This window comes from Hyla sarda, chromosome 8 (assembly GCF_029499605.1).
Source record: "Hyla sarda isolate aHylSar1 chromosome 8, aHylSar1.hap1, whole genome shotgun sequence".
In the NCBI taxonomy this organism is placed as follows: domain Eukaryota; kingdom Metazoa; phylum Chordata; class Amphibia; order Anura; family Hylidae; genus Hyla; species Hyla sarda.
The window spans coordinates 51,241,045-51,264,971 of record NC_079196.1 but is presented as its reverse complement, the minus strand read 5'-3'; the positions used below and the strand labels follow the sequence as shown (position 1 = coordinate 51,264,971).

The following is a 23,927-nucleotide window of genomic DNA, read 5'->3' as shown; positions in this document are numbered from 1 at the left end:
TCAGATGTTCAAAAAATGGCCGGGTCCTTAAGGTATATTTGGGCTGGGTCCTTAAGGGGTTAAAGGGGTATTCCAGGCCAAAACTTTTTTTTTTATATATCAACTGGCTCCGGAAAGTTAAACAGATTTGTAAATTACTTCTATTAAAAAATCTTTATACTTCCAATAGTTATTAGCTTCTGAAGTTGAGTTGTTGTTTTCTGTCTAACTGCTCTCTGATGACTCACGTCCCGGGAGCTGTGCAGTTCCAGGGACGTGACATCATCATTGAGCAGTTAGACAGAAAACTTCAGAAGCTAATGACTATTGGAAGGATTAAGATTTTTTAATAGACGTAATTTACAAATCTGTTTAACTTTTCGGAGCCAATTGAGATATATATATACACAGCAACAAGAGAATACAGCAGCACACTGCTAGCACAAAGATATAGATGAAACATGAGTATATAGATAAAACATGAGTATATAGATAGAACATGAAAAGCTATACAGCTGTAATGCAATAAGTGAATTCATTTATTGCATTACAGCTGTATAGCTTTTCATGTTCTATCTATATACTCATGTTTTATCTATATACTCATGTTTCATCTATATCTTTGTGCTAGCAGTGTGCTGCTGTATTCTCTTGTTGCTGTATATTTAGCCCAGCAGCCTGAACCTGCAAGCCAGGTTTTTACAATAGTTTGGATCAACAGTGCTGGCCAATTTATCCTTTGGTTATATATATATATATATATATATGTGTGGTTTTGCCTGGAATACCCCTTTAAACTTCATTAACACTTTATGCAGAACAATTTACAGCAATGGTCTCCAATCTGTGGACCTCCAGCTGTTGGCTGTCCAAGCATGCTGGGAGTTGTAGTTTTCCAGCAGCAGGAGGTCCAGTTTGAATACCACTGTAACTGTATAATCTGAATGTGGTAGAAGGCGAGCCTTATATGCAAGTTCTAAATACTCAATATTTTCAATATATTTTGTTTCGCTTTTACAGATGACGGTCATGAAAATTGTTTTATCACCACTTAAAATAACGTGATCTTATCAAGAGAAAGGAAGATCAAATTCCCAAGAGGATGATGCAGGAAAAGATGCAAAAATATTTCATTTCTCTACAGTCATAAGGGTCGTCCCCTATTGTCCGGACATGTTCCACTGGAGGAGGGCATTGCCCCTCTCAGTGCGCTTGTTTCAGATCCGTAGTATAAGTTCCGATCCACTCCTGGACCAGCTGGTAACTTGCACCAATCAGTTCCAGATATTTCAGCTTGTTGGGATCCATAAGTCCAAGCTTACAGTCCAGCATGTGGGTTGCGCCATTAACACCTTATGGGAGATTCAGAAGGAGAAAACCAGCTCGTCCTTAAAAAGTGAAGCTGTACGAAATCACCCAGAATTTATTGCTCTTCGGATCCTGGCAGAAAATAAAATTGACTTCATGAATGATGCCGCCTTGGTGAATACATTGTATGCTGTAATAAGGTAAACTGTAGGGACCCTGATTTCTTGCTTCATTGCTGTGCCTGCTGGTAACCTGCTAGTAGGAAACAATATTGTACACATATACAGTGATCCCTCAACTTACAATGGCCTCAACATACAATAGTTTCAACATACAATGGTCTTTTCTGGACCGTCGTAAGTTGAAACCAGACTCAACATACAATGCTACAGACAGTCCAGATCTGTGAACCTGTGATCTGTGTGGCTGGAAGAACCGACCAACCAGAATGGGCATTCACTGGTAAAACACCTGTATTACTGAAGTGTATGCACTGACTGTTGTCTGGTAGCGCCCCCTACAGTACAGGGAGGTATTGTTCTATACACTTTACCTGTTCTAGGGTTAGCTGCTCCTTTGGACACCAGGTGAAGGCGGCTCCATGTTACTTTTTTAGGACATTGCGTGTTCTGTACAGGACCCTGAAGAAGCTCCTGTCCTCTACATAGACCAGTGTTTCCCAAGTAGGGCGCCCCCAGCTGTTGCAAAACTACAACTCCCAGCATGCCCGGACAGCCTTTGGCTGTCCGGGCATGCTGGGATTTGTAGTTTTGCAACAACTGGAGGCTCCTTGCTTGGGAAACACTGACATAGACAGTGATTACAGCTCCCAGCAGATCTTTCTTACATTTATTTGTACGGTCTTGCTATATCTTTATTAGTTATCTACTTATTTTTCTTTAATAATCACTTTTTCCTATTTTTGGATGACATTTTGGGGCTTTAGAACCAATTACCAGGTTTCCATAGAGTTCTGGTCTCAACATGCAATGGTTTCAACATACAATGGTCGTCCTGGAACCAATTAATATTGTAACTTGAGGGACCACTGTACCTGTATATAAGAAGATGATCCCTACTATTGTCCCTTGGGGAGAATTGTTCTGCCATTACCTGACATCCCATTGTTTCATTGCCATTAATTGTTGTTTTATGTTACATTTCAAGGTTTAATGTAGAAGCTCATGATTCTTTGGTGCAGCAGCTACTAGTAGAAGGCTGGAGAAGACTGGAGAGGTAAGCTTGGTAAAATATTCACTGAAAGGAGTTATTCAGGATTAGAAAAGCAGTTGCTTTCTTCCAGATACAGCACCACTCTGGTCCCCAGTTTTTCTGCGGCATTGCTGCTCAGTTCCATTGAAATTAATAGAGATAGATGTAATACCGTGTTTCCCCGAAAATACACCCTACCCTGAAAATAGGCCCTAGCAGTATTATCGGGGTGGGCTGCAATATAAGCCCTACCCCGAAAATAAGACCTAGGCCAGTGGTCTTCAACCTGCGGACCTCCAGATGTTGCAAAACTACAACTCCCAGCATGCCCGGACAGCCGTTGGCTGTCCGGGCATGCTGGGAGTTGTAGTTTTGCAACAGCTGCAGGTCCGCAGGTTGAAGACCACTGACCTAGACAATGCCCGGGCTGCAAGTATTAAAAAACAAACTTAAACCTACCTTCGTCCCCCCCGTTGCTAAGGAACCGGCCTCACCGTCCTCCGCTGTTATCGCTGCTTCCTGGTGTTGGGACGTCACAGAGCCTTCAGCCTATCACTGGCCGCAGCGATGTCCCGCCTCAGCCGATGATAGGATGAGCCCACTGTGATGTAAGAAGCCGGCCGGCTCCTTACATGAGAATGCACTCAGTCTATAATCGGCTGAGGCGGGACATCGCTGCGGCCGGTGATTGGCTGAAGGCTCTGTGACGTCCCAACACCAGGAAGCAGCGATAACAGCGGAGGACGGTGAGGCCGGTGCCTTAGCAACGGGGGAACGGAGGATGAAGGTACGGTAAGTTAAAGTTTGTTTTGTAATACCCTATTTGCAGCCCGGGCACAGGAATAGATACAGCGCAGCAGCTGATCATTATTTGGGGGGGAGAAACGATTATTACCCCGATGTGGGGTGCTGTGCTGATAAACCGGTGGGGGGGGGGACATTGGGCTTCAGAGCTGCGCCCATCACATGATAATAATGGGGGGGTGTAAATACCGTGGAACCGCCATGTTGTTTAATGTGCATACTGTACTGTAAATAAGTAAGCCCTACCCTGAAAATAGGCCCTAGTGTGTTTTTTGTGGCTAAAAATAATATAAGACCCGGTCCTATTTTCGGAGAAACACGGTACCAACTGAGGACAGGTGTGGTGCTGTTTTTGTAAGAAACCACTAATCCACCTCACTGCTCCTCTGCCTCTCTTTTCGGCCAATTCACTCACTGGCTACCCATTGGCCAACAAATTCAGTTGAAGCTGTTAACCCTGACATGACCTCTCGATAACGCCCCCCACGTAATCTCTGATCCTCCTGAAGACCTCTGCCTGTGTTTTTTTTCCTTGTCCGCACCTCACACAACCATCTCGAGGATTCCTTTGTCTTCACCTTAGTAGATATAATGTCAAACTTTGTTTAGTAGCTATTTATATACCTTCTGTCATCAGTGTTAATTTTCACTTGTTCAGATCCTGGATAACTTCCTTTATTGTATATTATGTATATTGGTTTATTTTATGTTGGTTTAGTTTGATCTTGATCACCTATGCATAGAGGTTTTACACTGGCTTAAATGATACAAACAAACAAAAATTTTAGAATTCCATGGATTTGCAATGTTAAACATATACATTTAATGAAGATTTAGTATTACTATTATGTTTTTACCTGTTTAGGTTTGAACCAGAGACACTATCAAAATTTGCTGTTTGTTTGGAAAAAATTGATCTAGGCACCAGTCCGCTTATGGGACAGGTAGTCAACGCTCTGAACATGAATCTGGATAACATACCGAATATCAGGTAAGCTTTTATGTGTATGCTACAGATATTTTGAATTCTGAGGATTATTAGTGATAGAAGAATAGTTGGGCCCATTAACAAAAAACACAAAATGGGAGTTGATCACAATGCAGGAATCTTAACTATGTTAATAAACTTGAAAATGTTAAAGGGGTTATACGGGATTAGAAAGACAGAGCTAATTGTTTTCCAAAAACAGCTCCATACCTGTCCTCAGGTTATGTCTCCATTTACTTCAGTGGAACTGAGCTGCAATACCACACACAGCCTGAGGACAGGTGGGGGACAAACTCTCAAAATCCCTGCTGATCAGGGAACTGTAATGTTTTGTGTACGCCATTTTCTATTTTTGTTTACACGGCTTCACACAGCACAAGACTGTCATGGTTGTAGTGGTTGTCACGGTTGTAGTGGTTGTCACGGTTGTAGTGGTTGTCACGGTTGTAGTGGTTGTCACGGACGTAGTGGTTGTCACGGACGTAGTGGTTGTCACGGACGTAGTGGTTTTCACGGTCGTAGTGGTTTTCACGGTCGTAGTGGTTTTCACGGTCGTAGTGGTTGTCACGGTTGTAGTGGTTGTCACGGTCGTAGTGGTTGTCACGGTCGTAGTGGTTGTCACGGTCGTAGTGGTTGTCACGGTCGTAGTGGTTGTCACGGTCGTAGTGGTTGTCACGGTCGTAGTGGTTGTCGCGGTCGTAGTGGTTGTCACGGTCGTAGTGGTTGTGCGTTATGTTACAGCCTTTCATTCTAAAAAATGCTAAGAGCAGAAAAAAGAAGAGAGCAGAGCTTCCTCTAAGAGTAGTATGTATATACAGATGGGTATAGCAAGTGTAGATGTGCACACCGTGTAGGGTGTCCGCTCACCTTGTGGGGTTGTGTCCCAGACACATCCACCATGAAGCACTTGCCAGTGTTTTACGGAGCTGCCTCCCGGTAATCAGTAGGGGGTATCCCTTGCTGATCTAAGACATCAAGTGGACGGAAGAAAAAGCCGGGATCCGTTGGCGCATGCCGCAATAATGCTCAGATGTCCAGTTAGGATAAAAGTTATTTTATTAATGCCAGATTTTAGACGCGTTTCGAGGTTCCTACCTCTTTCTCAATAAAACATAGGCTTCTAACAACATTGACATACAAGCCACTCGCAGGCTTTTTTCATTTAAATAGCACTTGTATGTCAATGTTGTCTGAAGCCTATGTTTTATTGAGAAAGAGGTAGGAACCTCGAAACGCGTCTAAAATCTGGCATTAATAAAAGAACTTTTATCCTAACTGGACATCTGAGCATTACTGCGGCATGCGCCAACGGATCCCGGCTTTTTCTTCCGTCCACTTGAAAAAATGCTAAGAAGCAGTTTAAACTATGAAGAGGCCTCACCACTCACACTATTGAGCCCTTAAACTGAGAGTTGGACCCCCACTAATCTAAAATTTATGACCTATCTGAAGAATTAATCTTTAGTTTTAAATAACCGTTTATTCCCTTTTAAAATAGTTATTTTCCTGATTCAGCTATAATTTGGTCATACTCAGGATAGTTATTTAACACAGACAACCCCTTTAAGGGGTGTTCTTTTGTATGACCACAGTGTTCTCTGCTGCCACCTCTGTCCGTGTCAGGAACTGTGGTCAGGCTGGAAAAAACTTCACAACTTCCTCTGCAGAATACAACATCTGATAAGTACTGGTTAAGATTTTTAAATAGAAGTAATTTACTAATCTGTTTAATTTTATGGCCCCAGTTGTAACCAGCTATTCTGACTGCTCCATAAACAATATATACGGAGCAACTTGTGCTCCATTCTGAGACTTGGGGTGGGGGGATGAACTGTCTATGGGATAAGTGTTTTATAAGTTGGAATTTGGAATATCCCTTAAAGAGGTACTCCACCCCTAGACATCTTATCCACTATCCAAAGGATAGTGGATAAGATGTCAGATCGCCGCGGTCCTGCTGCTGGGGAGCCCCGGGATCCCCGCTGCGGCACTGCACTATCATTGCTGCACAGAGCGAGTTCGCTCTGTGCGTAATGACGGGCGATACAGGGGACGGAGAAGCGTGACATCATGGCTCCGCCCCTCGTGACATCACGGCTCGTCCCCTTAATGCATGTCTATGGCAGGGGGCGTGGCGACCACCTTGCCCCCTCCCATAGACTTGTATTGAGGGGGGTGGGCTGTGACGTCACGAGGAGGGGAGCCGTGACGTAACGATGCTCCGGCCCCTGGATTGCCCGTCATTACGTGCAGAGCGAACTCGCTCTGTGCAGTAATGATAGCGCGGTGCCGCAGCGGCGATTCCCGGGCGTCCCCAGCAGCGGGACCCCGGCGATCTGACATCTTATCCCCTATCATTTGGATAGGGGATAAGATGTCTAGGTGCGGAGTACTCCACCCCTAGACATCTTATCCCCTATTCAAAGTATAGGGGATAAGATGTCTGATCGTGGGGGTCCCGACACTGTGGACCCCCGCGCTCTCTGTGCAGCACCTGGTGTTCATTTAGAATGCTGGGTGTGGGCAGCAGGGTCATGACGTCACATCCTTCGTGACGCGATGCCCCCCTCAATGCAAGCCTGCAAGGCTGTCACGCCCCCTCCCATAGACTTGCATTTATGGGGCGTGGTGTGACAGCATGAGGGGCGTGGCTGTGACTTCACGACCCCCGCCGCCTGCACCCAGCATTCAGAACACTGGAGCAGCGGAGTATCCCTTTAAGGGTTTACTTGTATGATGCAGGACCCTATAAGAACCGGTAGGAGCATTCACTAGATCACTGTCTTCATTCATTCTTTAGAGATGACATACCTAATACCATTGGCTAAATTTCTGATTTTTAAATAATTTTGCCAGAATCTTATCCAGTCTTATGATCAAGACGTTCCCCGTCACCTCTACAAGGCTGCAGCATCGATTGGCCGAAAAGGCAGAATCCTTCATGGAGAGTAGTGATAATGTAGATGTGCACAGTGTGCGCAGGATCGTCCAGTTTCTGTTCCTGATGAAGTATGACCACCAGCTCCTTATGGATAAATGCAACAAAGTGTTCATACGAGACATAAAGAAGATGAACACAGACACAATGTGCATTGTTACCGGTCTGTACAGACAAATGGCCTTCAGGCAGTATGAATTTCAGGTCATGGCAAAGTCGTCTCTGCTGGAATTATCAAACCTGTGGAATAACGCTGAGCATTTTGGGAAAATATTTTGTGCCTTATTTCCAATGGCTTCCCAGGAGACAAGAAACAGGTAAATGGTCCCATAAAGTGGTAAAAAATGTATCAGGTCTGAACCAATAAAAAAAAAATAATAATAATAATTCGCACAATACAGTGGTGAAAAGCTGAAGTCAAGGAACAGATTCCCCCTGTTAATTTTTTATGGTACACGTAGATTGGAATTTTTTTTTCTTTGATACTTTGGCTTACTATTTATTATATTTTTATATTGGTCATTTCTATTTTTTTATGTACTGTATTGGAGGGTAAAGTTTTTTTTAAATTATTATTTTTTTTTTTTAAAGGGTTTTTTATTTCCTTAATTTTTTTTTCTCTTGTTCCCTTATGAACTATATGAAATTTGTAAAGGAATGACATTGTGTGTTTATATATATATTTTTTTTTCTCCCCAGGCTTGAAGACGACCTTGTCATACTGGCTGATAAGATCCATCATATCAGTTTGGTGTATATCCTGGAGACCATGGCAGAAGAAGAATGTAAAAATCCCATACTCATTCAAAAGTAAGTTTTATATTATATATATATATATATATATATATATATATATATATATATATATATATATATATATATATATATATATATTATAATATAATATATTTTTTTTTTTTAGAGAGTGTTCACATTTTCAGGTTTCCCGATGCAGTTTTTGAAGCCAGCGCTGGGAAACAAATAATAAATGGAGGTTATAAGGAGGCTTCACCTCTGTTTATGGGCAGTTAGTAAGTCAATTCCATCATCCTGACAGTCAAGCATGGCCTATAGACCAATGGCCTCCAAACAGTGGACCTCCAGAGATTGCAAAACTACAACTCCTAGCATGCCTGGACAGCCAACGTCTGTCCAGGCATGCTGGGAGTTGTAGTTTTGCAATCTCTGGAGGTCCACTGTTTGGAGGCCATTGGTCTATAGGCATGGGAAAAGCACCCCCCCCCTATCGCCACCTATCAGATGTTGCAAAACAATAATTCCTTGCAGGCCCAGGCAGCTGTTGGCTCTCCAGGCATGGTGGGAGTTGTAATTTTGCAACACCTGGAGGTCCACAGTTTGAAGACCACTGCACTATAGACATGGGAAAATGTACTCAAACCTATCACTACAACATGGCGGGAAGGGGGTTTTGTTTATTGTTTCTGTATGTTTTTTTTGTTTGTTTGTTTTATGCTAAAAAAAAGTTCAATAAAAACTTTCTGATTTAAAAAAAAAAAAAAAAAACAACAACATGGCGGGAAAAGGGCATGGCTACGCTACGCATGGCTACTTGCTGCTTAGTACACAGGAAAGATTTTATAGAAAACTGATGGAGCCCATCCTGTGCAGCGAGATGAGAAGAGATGCACTTAGGTTTGGTTCACATATGTCCAGCATAGATCTTGACTCAACTGATGCTATAACTGATGACAACATGCATCAGTTGCCATCAGTTGTATGGCATCTGGCATCCATTGTTTCTGGACGCCGGACAGGGGAATGCAGCAAGCTGTGTTCCCCTGTCCAGTGCCGTCCGGCGTGTACAACCATCCGGCGTCAAAATTGAGACACTGGATGATTGCGAACTGCCCCATTCAAAAGAATGGGATCAGTTCTGGCATCAGTTTCCCTCAGGTGCATGCCGAAGCCATGTGTTTTTTTCCACCTGTTCTAGATTTAGTAGCAGAGAAGCCCCAGACCTTGAAAGATAAAGAAAACTTTTGACAAGTCAAAAAAGTTTTTAAGTGACATAGAGACTCACTGGCGTCTTTATTTGAGTATTTTTCCTTATTATGGGTCGGAATAATAATGTCCACTTACTCTCATTTGCAATAATATTTCCCTTATTGGGGTAGATACTTGGGTTAAAGAGTTTTGCATTTTAAGATGCCCATACGCCGGTATCAGGGTCGGCTGACTATCTAAGATGCATGGTGGCCTCCTGACTTTCCACTGACAGATGATGTTGGTGCAGAGAAGGGTTTGCACATGTTGGACACTATAAAGCTGTCTGGCTTCAGCTTACCCCTCCCCTTTTCATAGACAACATATGAATGTTTGGCCATGCAGACTGTTCAAGTTTATGGGAAGGTTGTGAAAGATAACTAATTGAATGCTACAGGGGCGGACTGACACCATTCAGGGCACCCAGATAAAGCAAGTGCCCCCAGTAAGACTCCACCCCTGGCCCCACCTCTACCCTGCCCCTATTCCCGCCCAGTATGTATATGAATATTTGCCATAGAAAGGAATCGGGGCTGCAGTGTGCTTGAGGCTATGGTTTACTTTGAGGGATGACAATGCCAATCACCTTAACTACACCAAGCGCTTAAAAACACTGAACTATCCTCCTCCTTTTTATGCCAACTTGGGATCTCTGTCTGTGATACCCAGTCCAACTTGGCTCAAGCCTCTATTCACCTTAAAGGGGTACTCCGGTGGAATTTTTATTTTTTTTTTGTTTAATCAACTGGTGCCAGAAAGTTGAACAGATATGTAAATTACGTCTATAAAAAAATCTTAATCCTTCCTGTACTTATTAGCGGCTGTATACTACAGAGGAAATTTTTTTCTTTTTGGATTTCTTTTCTGTCACAACCACAGTGCTCTCTGCTGACACCTCTGTCCATTTTAGGAAATATCCAGTGCAGCATGTGTTTGCTATGGGGAATTTCTTCTGCTGTGGAAAGTTCCTAAAATGGACAGAGGTGTCAGCAGAGAGCACTGTGGTCCTGACAGAAAAGTAATCCAAAAAGAAAAGAATTTCCTCTGTGCACCAAGGGGAAGCAGGGCTCTGTGCACCGAGGGGAAGCGGGGCGGGCACACTGGTCTTCGGTGGCAGCAGTGAACTCTGGCGCTGCCACGCTTACACATGAGGTTCACGTGACCTAAGCTCCTCTCCCAGGCAGCCGCTGCGGTTCTCTTAAAGGGCCGCCGCTACAGAGGCTGTTTGGGAGCGGAATAACAGTAACAGCTCCGGCTATTGAAGAGAAATGTTTTATTTTATATGACCGGCAGCGGACGGCGGGCCCTTTTCCCGGCCAGGCCTTCGGACAATGTCCGAATGGATCGACCGGTCAGTTCGCCTTTAGAAGGCTCTATCAGCAGTTCTTTCTAAGGTGCAGCATGCCATTAAAGTAAAACCAAAAAATAAGACCCGTTTACAGTGGTATTAATTGGTTCCAGGACGACCATTGTATGTTGAAACCATTGTATGTTGAGACCATAACTCTATGGAAACCTGGTAATTGGTTCTGAAGCCCCCAAAATGTCATCCAAAAATAGGGAAAAGTGAGGATTAAAGAAAAATAAGTAGATAACTAATAAAGATAAAGCAAATCCTTACATACAAAAGTAAGAAAGATCTGCTGGGAGCTGTAATCACTGTCTATGTAGAGGACAGGAGCTTCTTCAGGGTCCTGTACAGTACACACAATGTCCGAAAAAAGTAAAATGGAGCCGCCCTCACCTGGTGTCCAAAGGAGCAGCCAACCCTGGTGCAGGTAAAGAGTAGTACAGAAGATATAGTACAGAACATGTAGTATCTCCCTGTACTGTAGGGGGCGCTACCAGACAGCCAGTCAATGCATACACTTTAGGAATACAGGGGTTTTACCCATTGCCCATTCTGATTGGTCAGATCTTCCAGCTATTGACATGTTTCACAGACCTGGACTGTGGCATTGTATGGAGAGTCTGTTGGGATTGGATCCTCATTATACTGTAGTTTACTTATATCCTGCTTCATGACCTGTATATAAGAAACTTGTGTTTTGATACCATCTTGTCTTTTTTCTATCTGTTTAGAATCTGCTCATCTATCCAGGAAAATCTAGATAATTATCATCGACTGTATTTATGTAAAATAACAGATGCCCTGGTGTGCCTGCCCTGCCAGAATTATCAGCTGTTTGCTGATCTACAGAAACGTCTAACTGCGTAAGTGTGTCTTATTCTGCTAACAAAGAGGGAGGTATTTGGGTTATCGCCGCGAGCAGACGGTGGAAAATTTACAGCGTGGATTGTATAAATATTGAATTTTTATAATCAGACTCTTGGCACACCGGATGATTGGAGCGGCCGCGCTACACGTTTACCAGGCACAGCGCCATACTTCCAGTAGTGGCTGTGCTTGGTATTACAGCTTGGTCCCATTAAACAGGATTGAGCTGCTCTGAGCTGTGACACCAGATACAGCCACTATTAAAATTACACAGCTGTGTCTGATAAACAACAAAGGGGGGGGGGGGGGGCATTGCTCTAGCAATCAGACCCCCACTGATCTTATATTGATCCTAAGGCTAGGTCTGCAATTTTGTAGTCCTGGAGAACTCCTTTAAACATAATACAACTTCTAAACTGCTTTCTGTTTTAAATTCCTCATGGTCTGCAAGACCTCTGCTTGCTGTCATCCAGTGGAAACTTACATCGATTACCTCTAGCTCCTATGTTCTTACCCAGCTTTTCTGTCATCCTGAGTATCCAATCTGGCAATATGTAGAGATGAGAAGGCCTGAACCAGTTTTTTTTTTTTTTTTTTTTTTTTTTTCAGAACACAAAAAATGGAGTATGGGATATGTTCATAGTGATAAGTAGTTTTTTAATAACATGGTATTCAAACTATATAACCTTTAGACCTTGGTGAAAAAACCTTTTAAGAATCTGTGAACATTCTCAAATACCCAGCAGTAGTAGCAGTATGAGGCAGGTAAAAAAAAAATTAAAAATAAATAAGTAAAACTAGGGATGTCCCGATATCATTTTTTTTTTTTAAATACTGAGTACCGATACTTCAATTCTAGTACTCGCCGATACTAATAACGAGTACTTTTATTTTAAAGGGAATGTGACACCAAGGTGACCTGGTTACTGGCGCTTTTTACCGTATGATGTGTACAATGGAGGGGGCTGCTGTAGTATGAGCAAAGATTTCTGTCTTCTCCATTGGGCAGAACAGGGAGTTTACATTGGCGGTGAGACCGATGTCTCCGGAGCAATTGCGCTGATGTTCACATGGTGGGCAGAGGTAGAAACCGGGTCACCTGCACTATCTACCTATAAATTGAAGTTAGTGCAGGTGACTCCTGAAAGATTGCCTTTAATAGTAGGTAGTATCCCCTTGTAGGTAGTATAGATAATTGCAGACATTAGCAACAGCCCCCATGTAGACCACAGCCCCCCCCCCCTTGTAGACAGCAGGCCCCCCTCCCTTGTAGACATTAGTAGCAGCCCCCCTGTAGACCGCACCCCCTTTTGTAGACAGCAGGCTCCCCCCCCCCCCCTTTAGACAGCAAAGCCTCCCTGTTGACCGCAGCCCCCACCATTGTAGACAGCAGGCCCCCCCTGTAGACATAAGTAGCAGCCTCCCTGTAAACCGCAGCCCCCACTCTTCTAGATAGCACACCCGGTGAGTTGCTCCCCTGCGGCTGTCCTCTGTCAGGTGCTGCCGCTCCGCTGCCCAGTTCTCCCGTCCGCATCCTGGCGTCCTATGGAGGAGCATGTGACATATACATCACTCTGCTTCCTCCGTAGCGTTACGCTGGGCGCAGTGAAGAAGGTGGAGTGACGTGTGTGTCACATGCTCCTCCATAGGACGCCATGATGTGGACAGGAGAATGGTGAACTGGGCAGTGGAGCTGGGAAGCAGGTATCTGATTTGGTATCGGGGACATTGAACGAGTCCCCGATACATGCAAATGGATAGTCTCGGCCCTGATACCAATACTAGTATCGGGACATCCTTACGTAAAACTGAGAAAAGCAAACAAAAGCACAAAATATAGAAAGAAATTTAAAGGACCACTCCTATGACAAACCTGGCTATGAAGCTTGTTCTGCTTGTAGCAAAAATAAAGTTTTAGGGAAGGGTCCCACATAGCGTATACACAGCATATTTCATGTTGCGCAAATTCTGCTGCACAGTGGGAAATGTGCTGTATATTCTTCTAAGAGCAGCAGCCCTGTGTGCACAGTGAGGTTTGGAGGTGTGGCTGCATTTCACATCACATCGGCGTGCATGCCCCACCTCCAAACCTAACTGCACACACAGGGCTGCCGGCGGGTAGCCTCATGTGTCTGCTCTAAGAAGAGTATGCAGCGTATTTCCCGTTGTAGTGAAATATTCTGTGTATACGCTACATGAGACCCTACCCTAAAAAAGTAAATTTAGTTTATTATTTACTGATTAAGTTGTACTTTTATTTCAAGCACAGTACTTTTATATACACTGCATTTTATGTTCCCAGTGTAACAAAACTATTTTCAATTTGTAAGACTTTTTTTCTGTTTAAAATTTACGGAAATTTTACATCTCTAGTAATGTGACTTCCCTTTCTCCTGATCCCCGTATATATCCCCAAAGTTGCCATACAAGAATGTTTAAAAGCTTTGTGACTAGAGATGAGCGAATTTACAGTAAATTCGATTCATCACGAACTTCTCCGCTCGGCAGTTGATGCCTTATCCTGCATAAATTAGTTCAGCTTTCAGGTGCTCCCGTGGGCTGGAAAAGGTGGATACAGTCCTAGGAGACTCTTTCCTAGGAATGTATCCACCTTTTCCAGCCCACGGGAGCACCGGAAAGCTGAACTCATTTATGCAGGATAAGTCATCAACTGCCGAGCTGAGAAGTTCGTGACGAATCGAATTTACTGTAAGTTCGCTCATCTCTATTTGCGACTCCCCCCTGTAGGAACTGTAATGGTGCACATTTTTGGTTTTCCTGCTTTACGTATGAATATTGATTTGTTTGTCGTTTCCATAGCTATATGAAGACGTGTTACATTCCAACCGTTGTGGTTATGATGACCAGATCCCTATCAATGCTGACCCTTACCAAAGTGGATGAGGCCATCCTTACCAAGATTGACGCCATCATTCCCCAGTGCGATCTCAGCGACTTGAATAGCATTGCTAACAGCCTCATCCGGTGGTTAGAGCCGGTTAAGGTGTCCAGACAGAATAAATCTGGGCTGTATGAAAAACTCCTCCATAAAGTGAGCAGACACGGGCTGGAGAGAATCCAACACATGGACAACATTGATAATCTGTTGCAGGAACTGACATACATGATGAACGGGCAGTGGCTGCAGAATATGCTCATAGACGACATACTGCACACGTGCCAGCGCCTGCTGCATCAGGTCACGTGGATCAACGCTCCATTTTTAGCGCTGGTTACTAGTTACTGTAACACTCTGTGTCCTTCAGTGCTGGATAGGATTGCAGAAGTTACCAAGGAGAATATTACAAAGGTAGTAGCCTAGTAGCCGCATGCATTCTGGTTGTCATCTAGCTTGTGAGGTAGTCTCAGATCTTAAAATTATGAGCTTACGGGAACAGTCTGTAATAAAAAATAAAAAAAAAAAAATATATATATATATATATATATATATATATATATATAGTGATCCCTCAACTTACAATGGCCTCAACATACAATAGTTTCAACTTACAATGGTCTTTTCTGGACCATTGTAAGTTGAAACCAGACTCAACCTACAATGCACAGACAGTCCAGATCTGTGAAATGAGTCAATGAACTGACCAATCACAATGGGCATTCACTGGTAAAACACCTGTATTACTGAAGTGCATGCACTGACTGGCTGTCTGGTAGTGCCCCCTACAGTACAGGGAGGTATTACATGTTCTGTACTCTTTGGGCCAGGGTTACCTGCTCCATTGGACACCAGGTGAGGGCGGCTCCATGTTACTTTTTTAGGACATTGCGTGTACTGTACAAGACCCCGAAGAAGCTCCTGTCCTCTACATAGACCAGTGTTTCCCAAGCAGGGTGCCCCCAGCTGTTGCTAAACTACAACTCCCAGCATGCCTTTGGCTGTTCGGGCATGCTGGGAGTTGTAGTTTTGCAACAGCTGGAGGCTCCCTGCTTGGGAAACACTGACATAGACAGTAATTACAGCTCCCAGCAGATCTTTATTACTTTTATATGGAAGGACTTGCTTTATCTTTATCTTTATTAGTTTATTAGCCATCTACTTATCTTTATTAGTTATCTACTTATCTACTTTAATTCTCACTTTTTCCTATTTTTGGATGACCTTTTGGTGCCTTTAGAACCAATTGCCAGGCTTCCATAGAGTTATGGTCTCAACATACAATGGTCGTAGTTGAACCAATTAATATTGTAACTTGAGGGACCACTGTGTGTGTGTGTGTGTATATATATATATATATATATATATATATATATATATATATATATATATAAATATAATATATCATTTTATATATGTGTTCCTATAAATGAGCAGATGGAATTGGTCAATGAAACCTCTATTTTTCATGGCTTTTGCTTGGGGGATTCCTTTGCAAAGACAAAAGCAAGGACCTGCACTTTGTTCTGATACTTGTCAAAGTCAGTGATTATCTGACTCTATGTATCACGTAGACCACAAAATATCTTCCAATAAGTGTATTGGGGCGGGGGGCGGGGGGGGGGGGGGTTTATGACTAATAAATGTATCAGTAAAGCACTAAAATGTCAGATATATCTAGTGATCTCGTGCTTGTTAATATTTTGTTAATATTTTGTAATTCTTTTAGTCAAAAAGTATATTGTCAAGCATCTGACAATCACTATAAGCCATCTATGGATGGCTTAAAGGGGTACTCCGGTGAAAAACTTTTTTTTTTTTTTTTTTTTTTTAAATCAACTGGTGCCAGAAAGTTAAACAGATTTGTAAATTACTTCTATTAAAAAATCTTAATCCTTCCTGTACTTATTAGCTGCTGAATACTACAGAGGAAATTATTTTCCGTTTTAAACACAGAGCTCTCATCATGACCACAGTGCTCTCTGCTGACATCTCTGTCCATTTTTAGGAACTGTCCAGGGTAAAAGGAAATCCGCATAGCAAACATATGCTGTTTTGGACAGTTCCTAAAATGGACAGAGATGTCAGCAGAGAGCACTGTGCTCGTGATGTCAGCAGACCGCTCTGTGTTTCAAAAAGAAAATAATTTCTGCTGTAGTATTCAGCAGCTAATAAGTACAGGAAGGATTAAGATTTTTTTTTTAATAGAAGTAATTTACAAATCTGTTTTAACTTTCTGGCACCAGTTGGAATAAAAGGGAAAAAATAAAATAAAAAATGTTTTCAACGGAGTACCCCTTTAAAGCATTACTGTCACTTTAAAAAAAAAAATAAAAAATACTTATGGTATGTGAGGCTAGAATTACATAAGTCAGGTGTCTGGCATCTTTTCCAGCAACTGATGCTAAAACTGATCCAGACTCGTCAGACCGGACAGGGGAATGGATTGTGCTGCGCTCCCCCGTTCAGCGTTCAGAAACAATGGAAGCCAGATGCTACACAACTGATGACAACTGTTGTATGTAGTCATCAGTTGGGGCATTAGTTGCGTTGAGATTTAGGCTGAATTTACATATGACAGACACCGGACATATGTATTTCTAACCTTACACAGACATGTCAAAAGTTTAGATCTGTCGGTGTCTGGGTGTTCAAAAACCCGCTGATCACTAGATAAAGCTGGGAGAAGTCCACTGTTGAGCACTTCTCTCCCTGGCTGGATGCAGGAGTTCTAAATTAAAGGGGTACTCCGGTGGAATTTATTATTATTTTTTTTTATGAACTGGTGCCAGAAAGTTGAACAGATTTGTAAATTACTTCTATTAAAAAATCTTAATCCTTTCAATAATTATCAGCTTCTGAAGTTGAGTTGTTGTTTTCTGTCTGGCAACAGTGCTCTCTGCTGACATCTCTGCTTATCTCGGGAACTGCACAGAGCAAAAGAGGTTTGCTCTGGGGATTTGCTTCTAAACTGGGTGGTCCCCGAGACACGTGTCATCAGAGAGCACTTAGACAGAAAAGAACAACTCAACTTCAGCAGGTCATAAGTACTGAAAGGATTTAAGATTTTTTAATAGAAGTAATTTACAAATCTGTTTAACTTTCTGGAACCAGTTGATATATATACAAATTTTTTTTTCCTGGATAACCCCTTTAATCTCTCCAGTACTTGTTAGCTGCTGTATGCTACAGAGGAAATTCTCTTCTTTTTGAATTTCTTTTCTGTCTGACCACAGTGCTCTCTGCTGACACCTCTGTCCGTGTCAGGAACTGTCCAGAGCAGCATAGGTAAGCTATAGGGATTTTCTCCTAATCTGGACAGTTCCGGACAGATGTGTCAGTAGAGAGCACTGTGGACAGACAGAAAAGAAATCCAAAAAGGAAAGAATTTCCACTGTAGTATACAGCTGCTAATAAGTATTGGAAGGATTAAGATTTTTTAATAGAAGTATTTTACAAATCTGTTTGACTTTTTGGCACCAGTTGACTTAAAAAGACCTAAAAAAAAAAAACCGTTTTCCACCAGAGTGCCTCTTTAAGTCTACAGAGTCCGCCTCCTGCAACAAGACTGGGAAAGAAGCGCGCAGCCACACTTGTCTTCTGGCTTTACATATATCAATTGGGATTTTTGACACACGTGTAACATGTCAAACGTTTTATTTTAAGTTGAGATTAACTTTGAGGTCACGAACTTCTTCCCTAATTGAGAACACTGCACTGTTTAATATTAGAGATGAGCGAAGTAAATTACAGTAAATTCGATTCGTCACGAACTTCTCGGCTCTGCAGTTGATGACTTTTCCTGCATAAATTAGTTCAGCTTTCAGGTGCTCTGGTGGGCTGGAAAAGTTGGATACAGTCCTAGGAGACTCTTTCCTAGGACTGTATCCACCTTTCCCAGCCCACCGGAGCACCTGAAGGCTGAACTAATTTATGTAGGAAAATTCATAAACTGCCGAGCCGAGAAGTTCGTGACAAATCGAATTTACTGTAAATTCGCTCATCTCTAGGTAATATATGTATAAAGCGTATTCATGCCGCCTTGTCTGAGAACGTACATGGGGGAGATTTATCAAATCCTGTCCAGAGGAAAAGTTGCTGAGTTGCCCATAGCAACCAATCAGATCGCTTCTTTCATTTTTAACAAGGTCTCTGCAAAATGAAAGCAGCGATCTGATTGGTTGCTATGGGCAACTGGGCAACTTTTCCTCTGGACAGGTTTTGATCAATCTCCCCCTAATATTTAGCTTTTTCTTCTTTTCCAGATTCATCCCACTGATTTGAACAGAATTTTATATTCCTTTGTCAATTTGAACTACGATCCCCCGCAAGAAGAGGAGTTCTATAATATGTGTATTCAGCATATTCTCTCTAATTTAAGTAAGTATTCAATAAGCTCTTTTTTTATTGGCCGTTCTTTGTGTGGTTGGAGATGTGGTGGAGAAGCTCTTCTCATGGGAGGAATGGCTGCGCTAAAGAGCAGACTTGGTTTTCACATGGTGCCAGCCGCTGAAAAATGGACATGCCACATACTAGAACCTCTGCGGTGTGCCCTCCATGACAGGTTTTTGAAATTCCTATTCCTGTTTATTTTACTGTAAATTGCCGCAGAGTTTGGGTGAAGCACCTGCTGTGGTGCACATTCTGCGGTAATTCTTCAGGGTGTGTATTCACACAGATACAGTGATCCCTCAACTTACAATGGCCTCAACATACAATGGTCTTTTCTGGACCATTGTAACTTGAAACCAGACTCAACATACAATGTACGGACAGTTCAGACCTGTGAAACATGTCAATACCCGGAAGATCTGGCCAATCGGAATGGGCATTTCTTTGGTAAAACACCTGTATTACTGAAGTGTATGCACTGAATCCCTGTCTGGTAGCGCCCCCTACAGTACAGGGACGTATTACATGTTCTGTACTATTTACCTGTGCAGGGTTAGCTGCTCCTCTGGACACCAGGTGAGGGCGGCTCCATGTTACTTTTTCAGGACATTGCATGTACTGTTCTGGACCCTGAAGAAGCTCCTGTCCTCTAAAAGGAACAGTTTTTCCCAAGCATGGCGCCCCCAGCTGTTGCAAAACTACAACTCCCAGCATGCCCGGACAGCCAAAGGCTGTCCGGGCATGCTGGGAGTTGTAGTTTTGCAACAGCTGGGGGCACCCTGCTTGGGAAACACTGGTCTATGTAGAGGACAGGAGCTTCTTCAGGGTCCTGTACAGTACACGCAGTGTCCTAAAAAAGTAACATTGAGCCGCCCTCACCTGGTGTCCAAAGGAGCAGCTGGGAGTTGTAGTTTTACAACAGCTGTAGGCTCCCTGCTGTGGAAACGCTGACATAGACAGTGATTTACAGCTCCCAGCAGATCTTTATTACTTTTATATGTAAGGATTTGCTTTATCAATATTAGTTATCTACTTATTTTTCCTTTTAATCCTCAGTTTTTCCTATTTTTGGATGACATTTTGGTGCCTTTAGAACCAATTACCAGGTTTCCATAGCATTATGGTCTCAACATGCAATGGTTTCAACATACAATGGTCGTCCTGGAACCAATTAATATTGTAACTTGAGGGACCACTGTATTTAAATCCACAACTACACATTGGCCCTGATTTACTATTGTAAACCCAACCTGTTTTGTCGGGTTGTGCGCCAGAATTTGGCTCATTGTGTCTGGACCAGAATTCGTGCCAAAAAATTCAAAAACCCGATCAACTCTCCATTTTATTTAGAAAACCCGAAAAGGGGTGTGACCATCAAAAAAATGCCAACATATTTACTAAGGTTTCCACAGATTTGGTGGTGGATATGAGCTCTGGAAAACCCCACAACTCAACAACAACATGAGCAGTTATCAGGGCCAGTATATACAGTTTTTGTACCCCAGGATAAACTGAAAAACTGAATATGCCTCCTAATCTTATACAGATCAGGGAGAAGTAATTCAGAAAAGCTTTTACTTCCCACTCTATATTTCCTTAGACTAAGTACTGTATATACTCGAGTATAAGCCGAGTTTTTCAGCACGATTTTACGTGCTGAAAACGCCCCCCCTCGGCTTATACTCGAGTGAACTCTCCGCCTGCACAACTACAACTCCCAGCATGCCCGGACAGCCATCCCAGCATGTCTGTGAATGCTGGGAGTTGTAGTTTTTAAACATCTGGAGGTCTGCACGTTGAAGACCACTGCGCGGGCCTTCATCCAGACCCCCCCCCCCTTTAGTTTTCTACTCACCTCCCCTCGGTGGGAAGGAAGGGTGAGCTGGTCCGGGCCATCTATGCTGCAGGGACCGTCCGGTGGGGAGGGTTAGTCGTTCCGGGCTGTACATTTTCACCGGGAGGCCCTCTTCTCCGCTCGCTCCGGGCCGGCCCCGGACTAGTGACGTTGCCTTGACGATGACGCACAGGGACTTTCATGCGCATGAAAGGCCCGCACAGTGGTCTTCAACCTGTGGACCTCCAGATGTTTCAAAACTACAACTCCAGCATGCCCAGACAGCCGGTGGCTGTCCGGGCATGCTGGGAGTAGTAGTTTTGCAACATCTGGAGGTCCGCAGGTTAAAGACAACTGAGGGGATTGACAGGCGGTGATGATGAAGGGGGGGGGATGATGACGGGGTCTGGATGATGACAGGGGGGGATTATGTATTTCCCATCCTAGGCTTACATGACAGTAAGGGCTCGTTCTCACTATGGAACTTCCGCCTGCAAGTGCAGTTCTGGGTGGAATTAAACTGAAAGAATTAAAATTTTAATTCTTTCAGTGAAATCTAGATCCACTTTGGAAGTTCCACTACAGAACTTTCCAAGTGTGCACAGTGCAGCAGAAGCTCATTGAGATAATTGCAAGCGGAATTGCACTCACTATGTCAGTATTTAGATTCCGTCACATGTCAGAATTTAGATTCCGTCACGGAGACGCCGCTGCAGCAGAGTCCCGTTGAATTCAATGGGATTCTGCTGCGCCGTGCACACGGTGGAATTTCCGTGCCAGATCTTTCCGGCACAGAAATTCCATTTTCCGTCTCCGCACAAAAAATGAAAACGTTCATTCTTTGTGCGGAGTCTGCACGGAATGCATAGCTATCTATAATACTGCGCATTCCTGTGCGGCCCCAGAGACGGCATATTATGCCGGCGCCCGCTGTTTGTGGAATGTCCGCACAGTCTCCGTGCAGACATTCCGTCGTGTTAACATAACCTAAGTGTTCAGTTTCGCTGCAGCGCCACAACAGAAGAAGTGAAGCATTACAAGGAATCCGTTCCCATCAATGGGTTGTATGTGTAATACAAGACAGGACTGGTCCTCCAGGGTTAGCGACTCTGTTTATAACCACTTTCCACTCTGGCCAAGAGATTAGGGTCCAGAATAGAGAAACCAACCCAATAGGATGTATGAAAATGGACAATCCCTTTAACCTGTGTTTGTCTTTATTCCTTTTCCAGATTCCTTACCTCCCCATCTAATGGTTCTGGTTGGATTCACGCTTGCTGTTGCACAATATTTTCCTGAGGGGCTGATTAAATCCATTTTCAACATTGGTTTCCTAACCAAATTGGATTCTGAACTTGATAGTAAGCATGGCATGTTTTTCTTCTTGGCTTAACATCACGAGGGGGCGTGGCGTGACGTCACAACCACTGCCGCTGGAACCCAGCCTTTGGATAGGGGATAAGATGTCTAGCAGCGGAGTACCCCTTTAAGGCAAATTCTGCAAACATTCCCATTGCCTTCAGTGGGCTTTTCTCTGTTGTGTTCACTCAGCAGAAGTTTTGCATCAGAGGATTTTAATTCCAGCAGAAGAGTTACCCAACAGTAAGAGCTCATAAGTTAATGGGATGATGAATTTTGGCACTTATTTCCTGGACAAATTGCGAAAATTTAAGGAGAACCCCAGAACATAAGAATTGTCCCCCATAGTGCCGGCAGTAAAAAAATTAAGATGTACATACCTTCCTCCGCTCCCCGAGGCCTCTGGTAACCGGCTCCGGTCTCCGCCGCAATCCACTCCCTGGTTGCCGGTGGTCGGATGAATCATACTGCGCTCAGCCAATCACCAGCCGCAACGCAGTCAGACTCGGCCGGCAATAGGCTGAGCGGCAGTGTGACGTTTTCGGCCCCGGCCGCAGGTGCCGGTGTAGTGAAGAATTTTGTGTCCTGAAGCGTTTTCACACTGCCGCTCAGCCTATCGCCGGCCGAGTCGGACTTCGCTGCGGCTGGTGATTGGCTGAGCGCAGTAGGATTCATCCGACCACCGGCAACCAGGAAGTGGATCGTGGCGGAGACGGTTACCGGAGGCCCCGGGGAGCGGAGGAAGGTATGTACATCTTTATTTTTTTTACTGCCGGCACTATGGGGGACAATTTTTATATTCCGGAGTTCTCCTTTAAGGAATTCTGTGAGGAAACTTTCATTACTAAACTCTGTAGTGTGAACAAGCCCTTACAGTTTCTGGCATAAAGTTTAGTAAATCTTTTGGGCCAGGGGGAAGGTCATGTTCCACCCACCTCACATGAGGCAAAAGAAGTTGCTAATTTTTCCCAGAAAACCAAGGCAAATAAATCTCTCCTATAATTTGTAAGACTAAGTTCTCCTTCTGGGAAAGATAACAAAAAAACTTTTTGTTGCCCATAGCAACCAATCACTGAATACAGAATGAAAACTGAGCTGTGATTGGTTGCTACTGACTGTGCTGTAGACTTTGTCTTTATTCACTATTTGTATTGTTTTTAGCCTTTCCGCCTGACAGAAGTACCAAGATCCGTGTGCGTCTGATGCAGTTAAATCGAGCCGTTTGTCTGGAGTGCCCCGAATACCAAGTCCCATGGTTTCATGAAGGTTACTGTCGGCAGATGAAGCAAAAAGGTGTGGTGCCAGTTTGAGTTAACTTCATTTATGCACTAAGATGTAGAAAAGAAGCTTGCACTTACCGTTCCTGTAGTATATTCATCACACGGTCATTCCGTTCAGGCAGGGAGGTCTCGGTGATGCAGGGCGCTTAGAGGCAAACAGCCGTTTTCGCACACAGCCGTGTGCTTCTTCCGGCCTCTGAGGCCGGAAGAAGCACACGGCTGTGTGCGAAAACGGCTGTTTGCCTCTGAGCGCCCCGCATCACCGAGACCTCCCTGCCTGAATGAAATGACCGTCTGATGAATATACTACAAGAACGGTGAGTGCAAGTTTATTTTCCACATCTTCATCCTTCAGTATTCTTCTACTTTTGAGCTTTGCACCCCGTGAGTAGAGATTTAATAGAAGATACCGGCCGCTGTCCTGCTTTCAGCTTATTCTCCTAATTACCTGACACGCGTGGAGCTGGATGATAGTGCTCTCTTGTTTCCTTCATTTAACAAATGCTTAAATTAACTTCATTTATAATGATAATTTAAGTGGTTGGATATTATAAGATCAACAAAAAAAATCATTTTTTTTCTTCCCGCCCCATACTTAGTCTGTGACATTGTCTGGTATTACAGTTCATCCCCATTGAAGTGAGTGAAACTGAGCTGCAATACTAGACCCAACCCAAGAGAGGCCTCGAAGGGGAAGAATTACATTTCTTTTTTC

At 43.5% G+C, this 23,927-nt stretch overlaps 1 protein-coding gene across 4 annotated transcripts in view; it reads left to right on the top strand.

Annotated features, from left to right (window-relative positions):
• LOC130284320 (FAST kinase domain-containing protein 1, mitochondrial-like) overlaps positions 1-23,927 on the top strand; it is a 44,241-nt gene that overhangs the window by 13,906 nt on the left and 6,408 nt on the right. For 2 of the 4 annotated variants that reach the window (XM_056534552.1, XM_056534554.1), the window contains exons 2-11: positions 1,000-1,487; positions 2,455-2,523; positions 4,169-4,294; positions 7,148-7,546; positions 7,929-8,039; positions 11,316-11,447; positions 14,272-14,761; positions 18,613-18,727; positions 21,806-21,934; positions 23,094-23,225. In XM_056534552.1, coding sequence (XP_056390527.1) covers positions 1,153-1,487; positions 2,455-2,523; positions 4,169-4,294; positions 7,148-7,546; positions 7,929-8,039; positions 11,316-11,447; positions 14,272-14,761; positions 18,613-18,727; positions 21,806-21,934; positions 23,094-23,225 — 2,038 coding nt within the window. In that variant the 5' untranslated portion in view covers positions 1,000-1,152. Of the gene's footprint in view, positions 1-999; positions 1,488-2,454; positions 2,524-3,152; positions 3,292-4,168; positions 4,295-7,147; positions 7,547-7,928; positions 8,040-11,315; positions 11,448-14,271; positions 14,762-18,612; positions 18,728-21,805; positions 21,935-23,093; positions 23,226-23,927 lie in introns of those variants that run through there. The other 2 variants (XM_056534556.1, XM_056534555.1) reach the window with 2 other exon arrangements.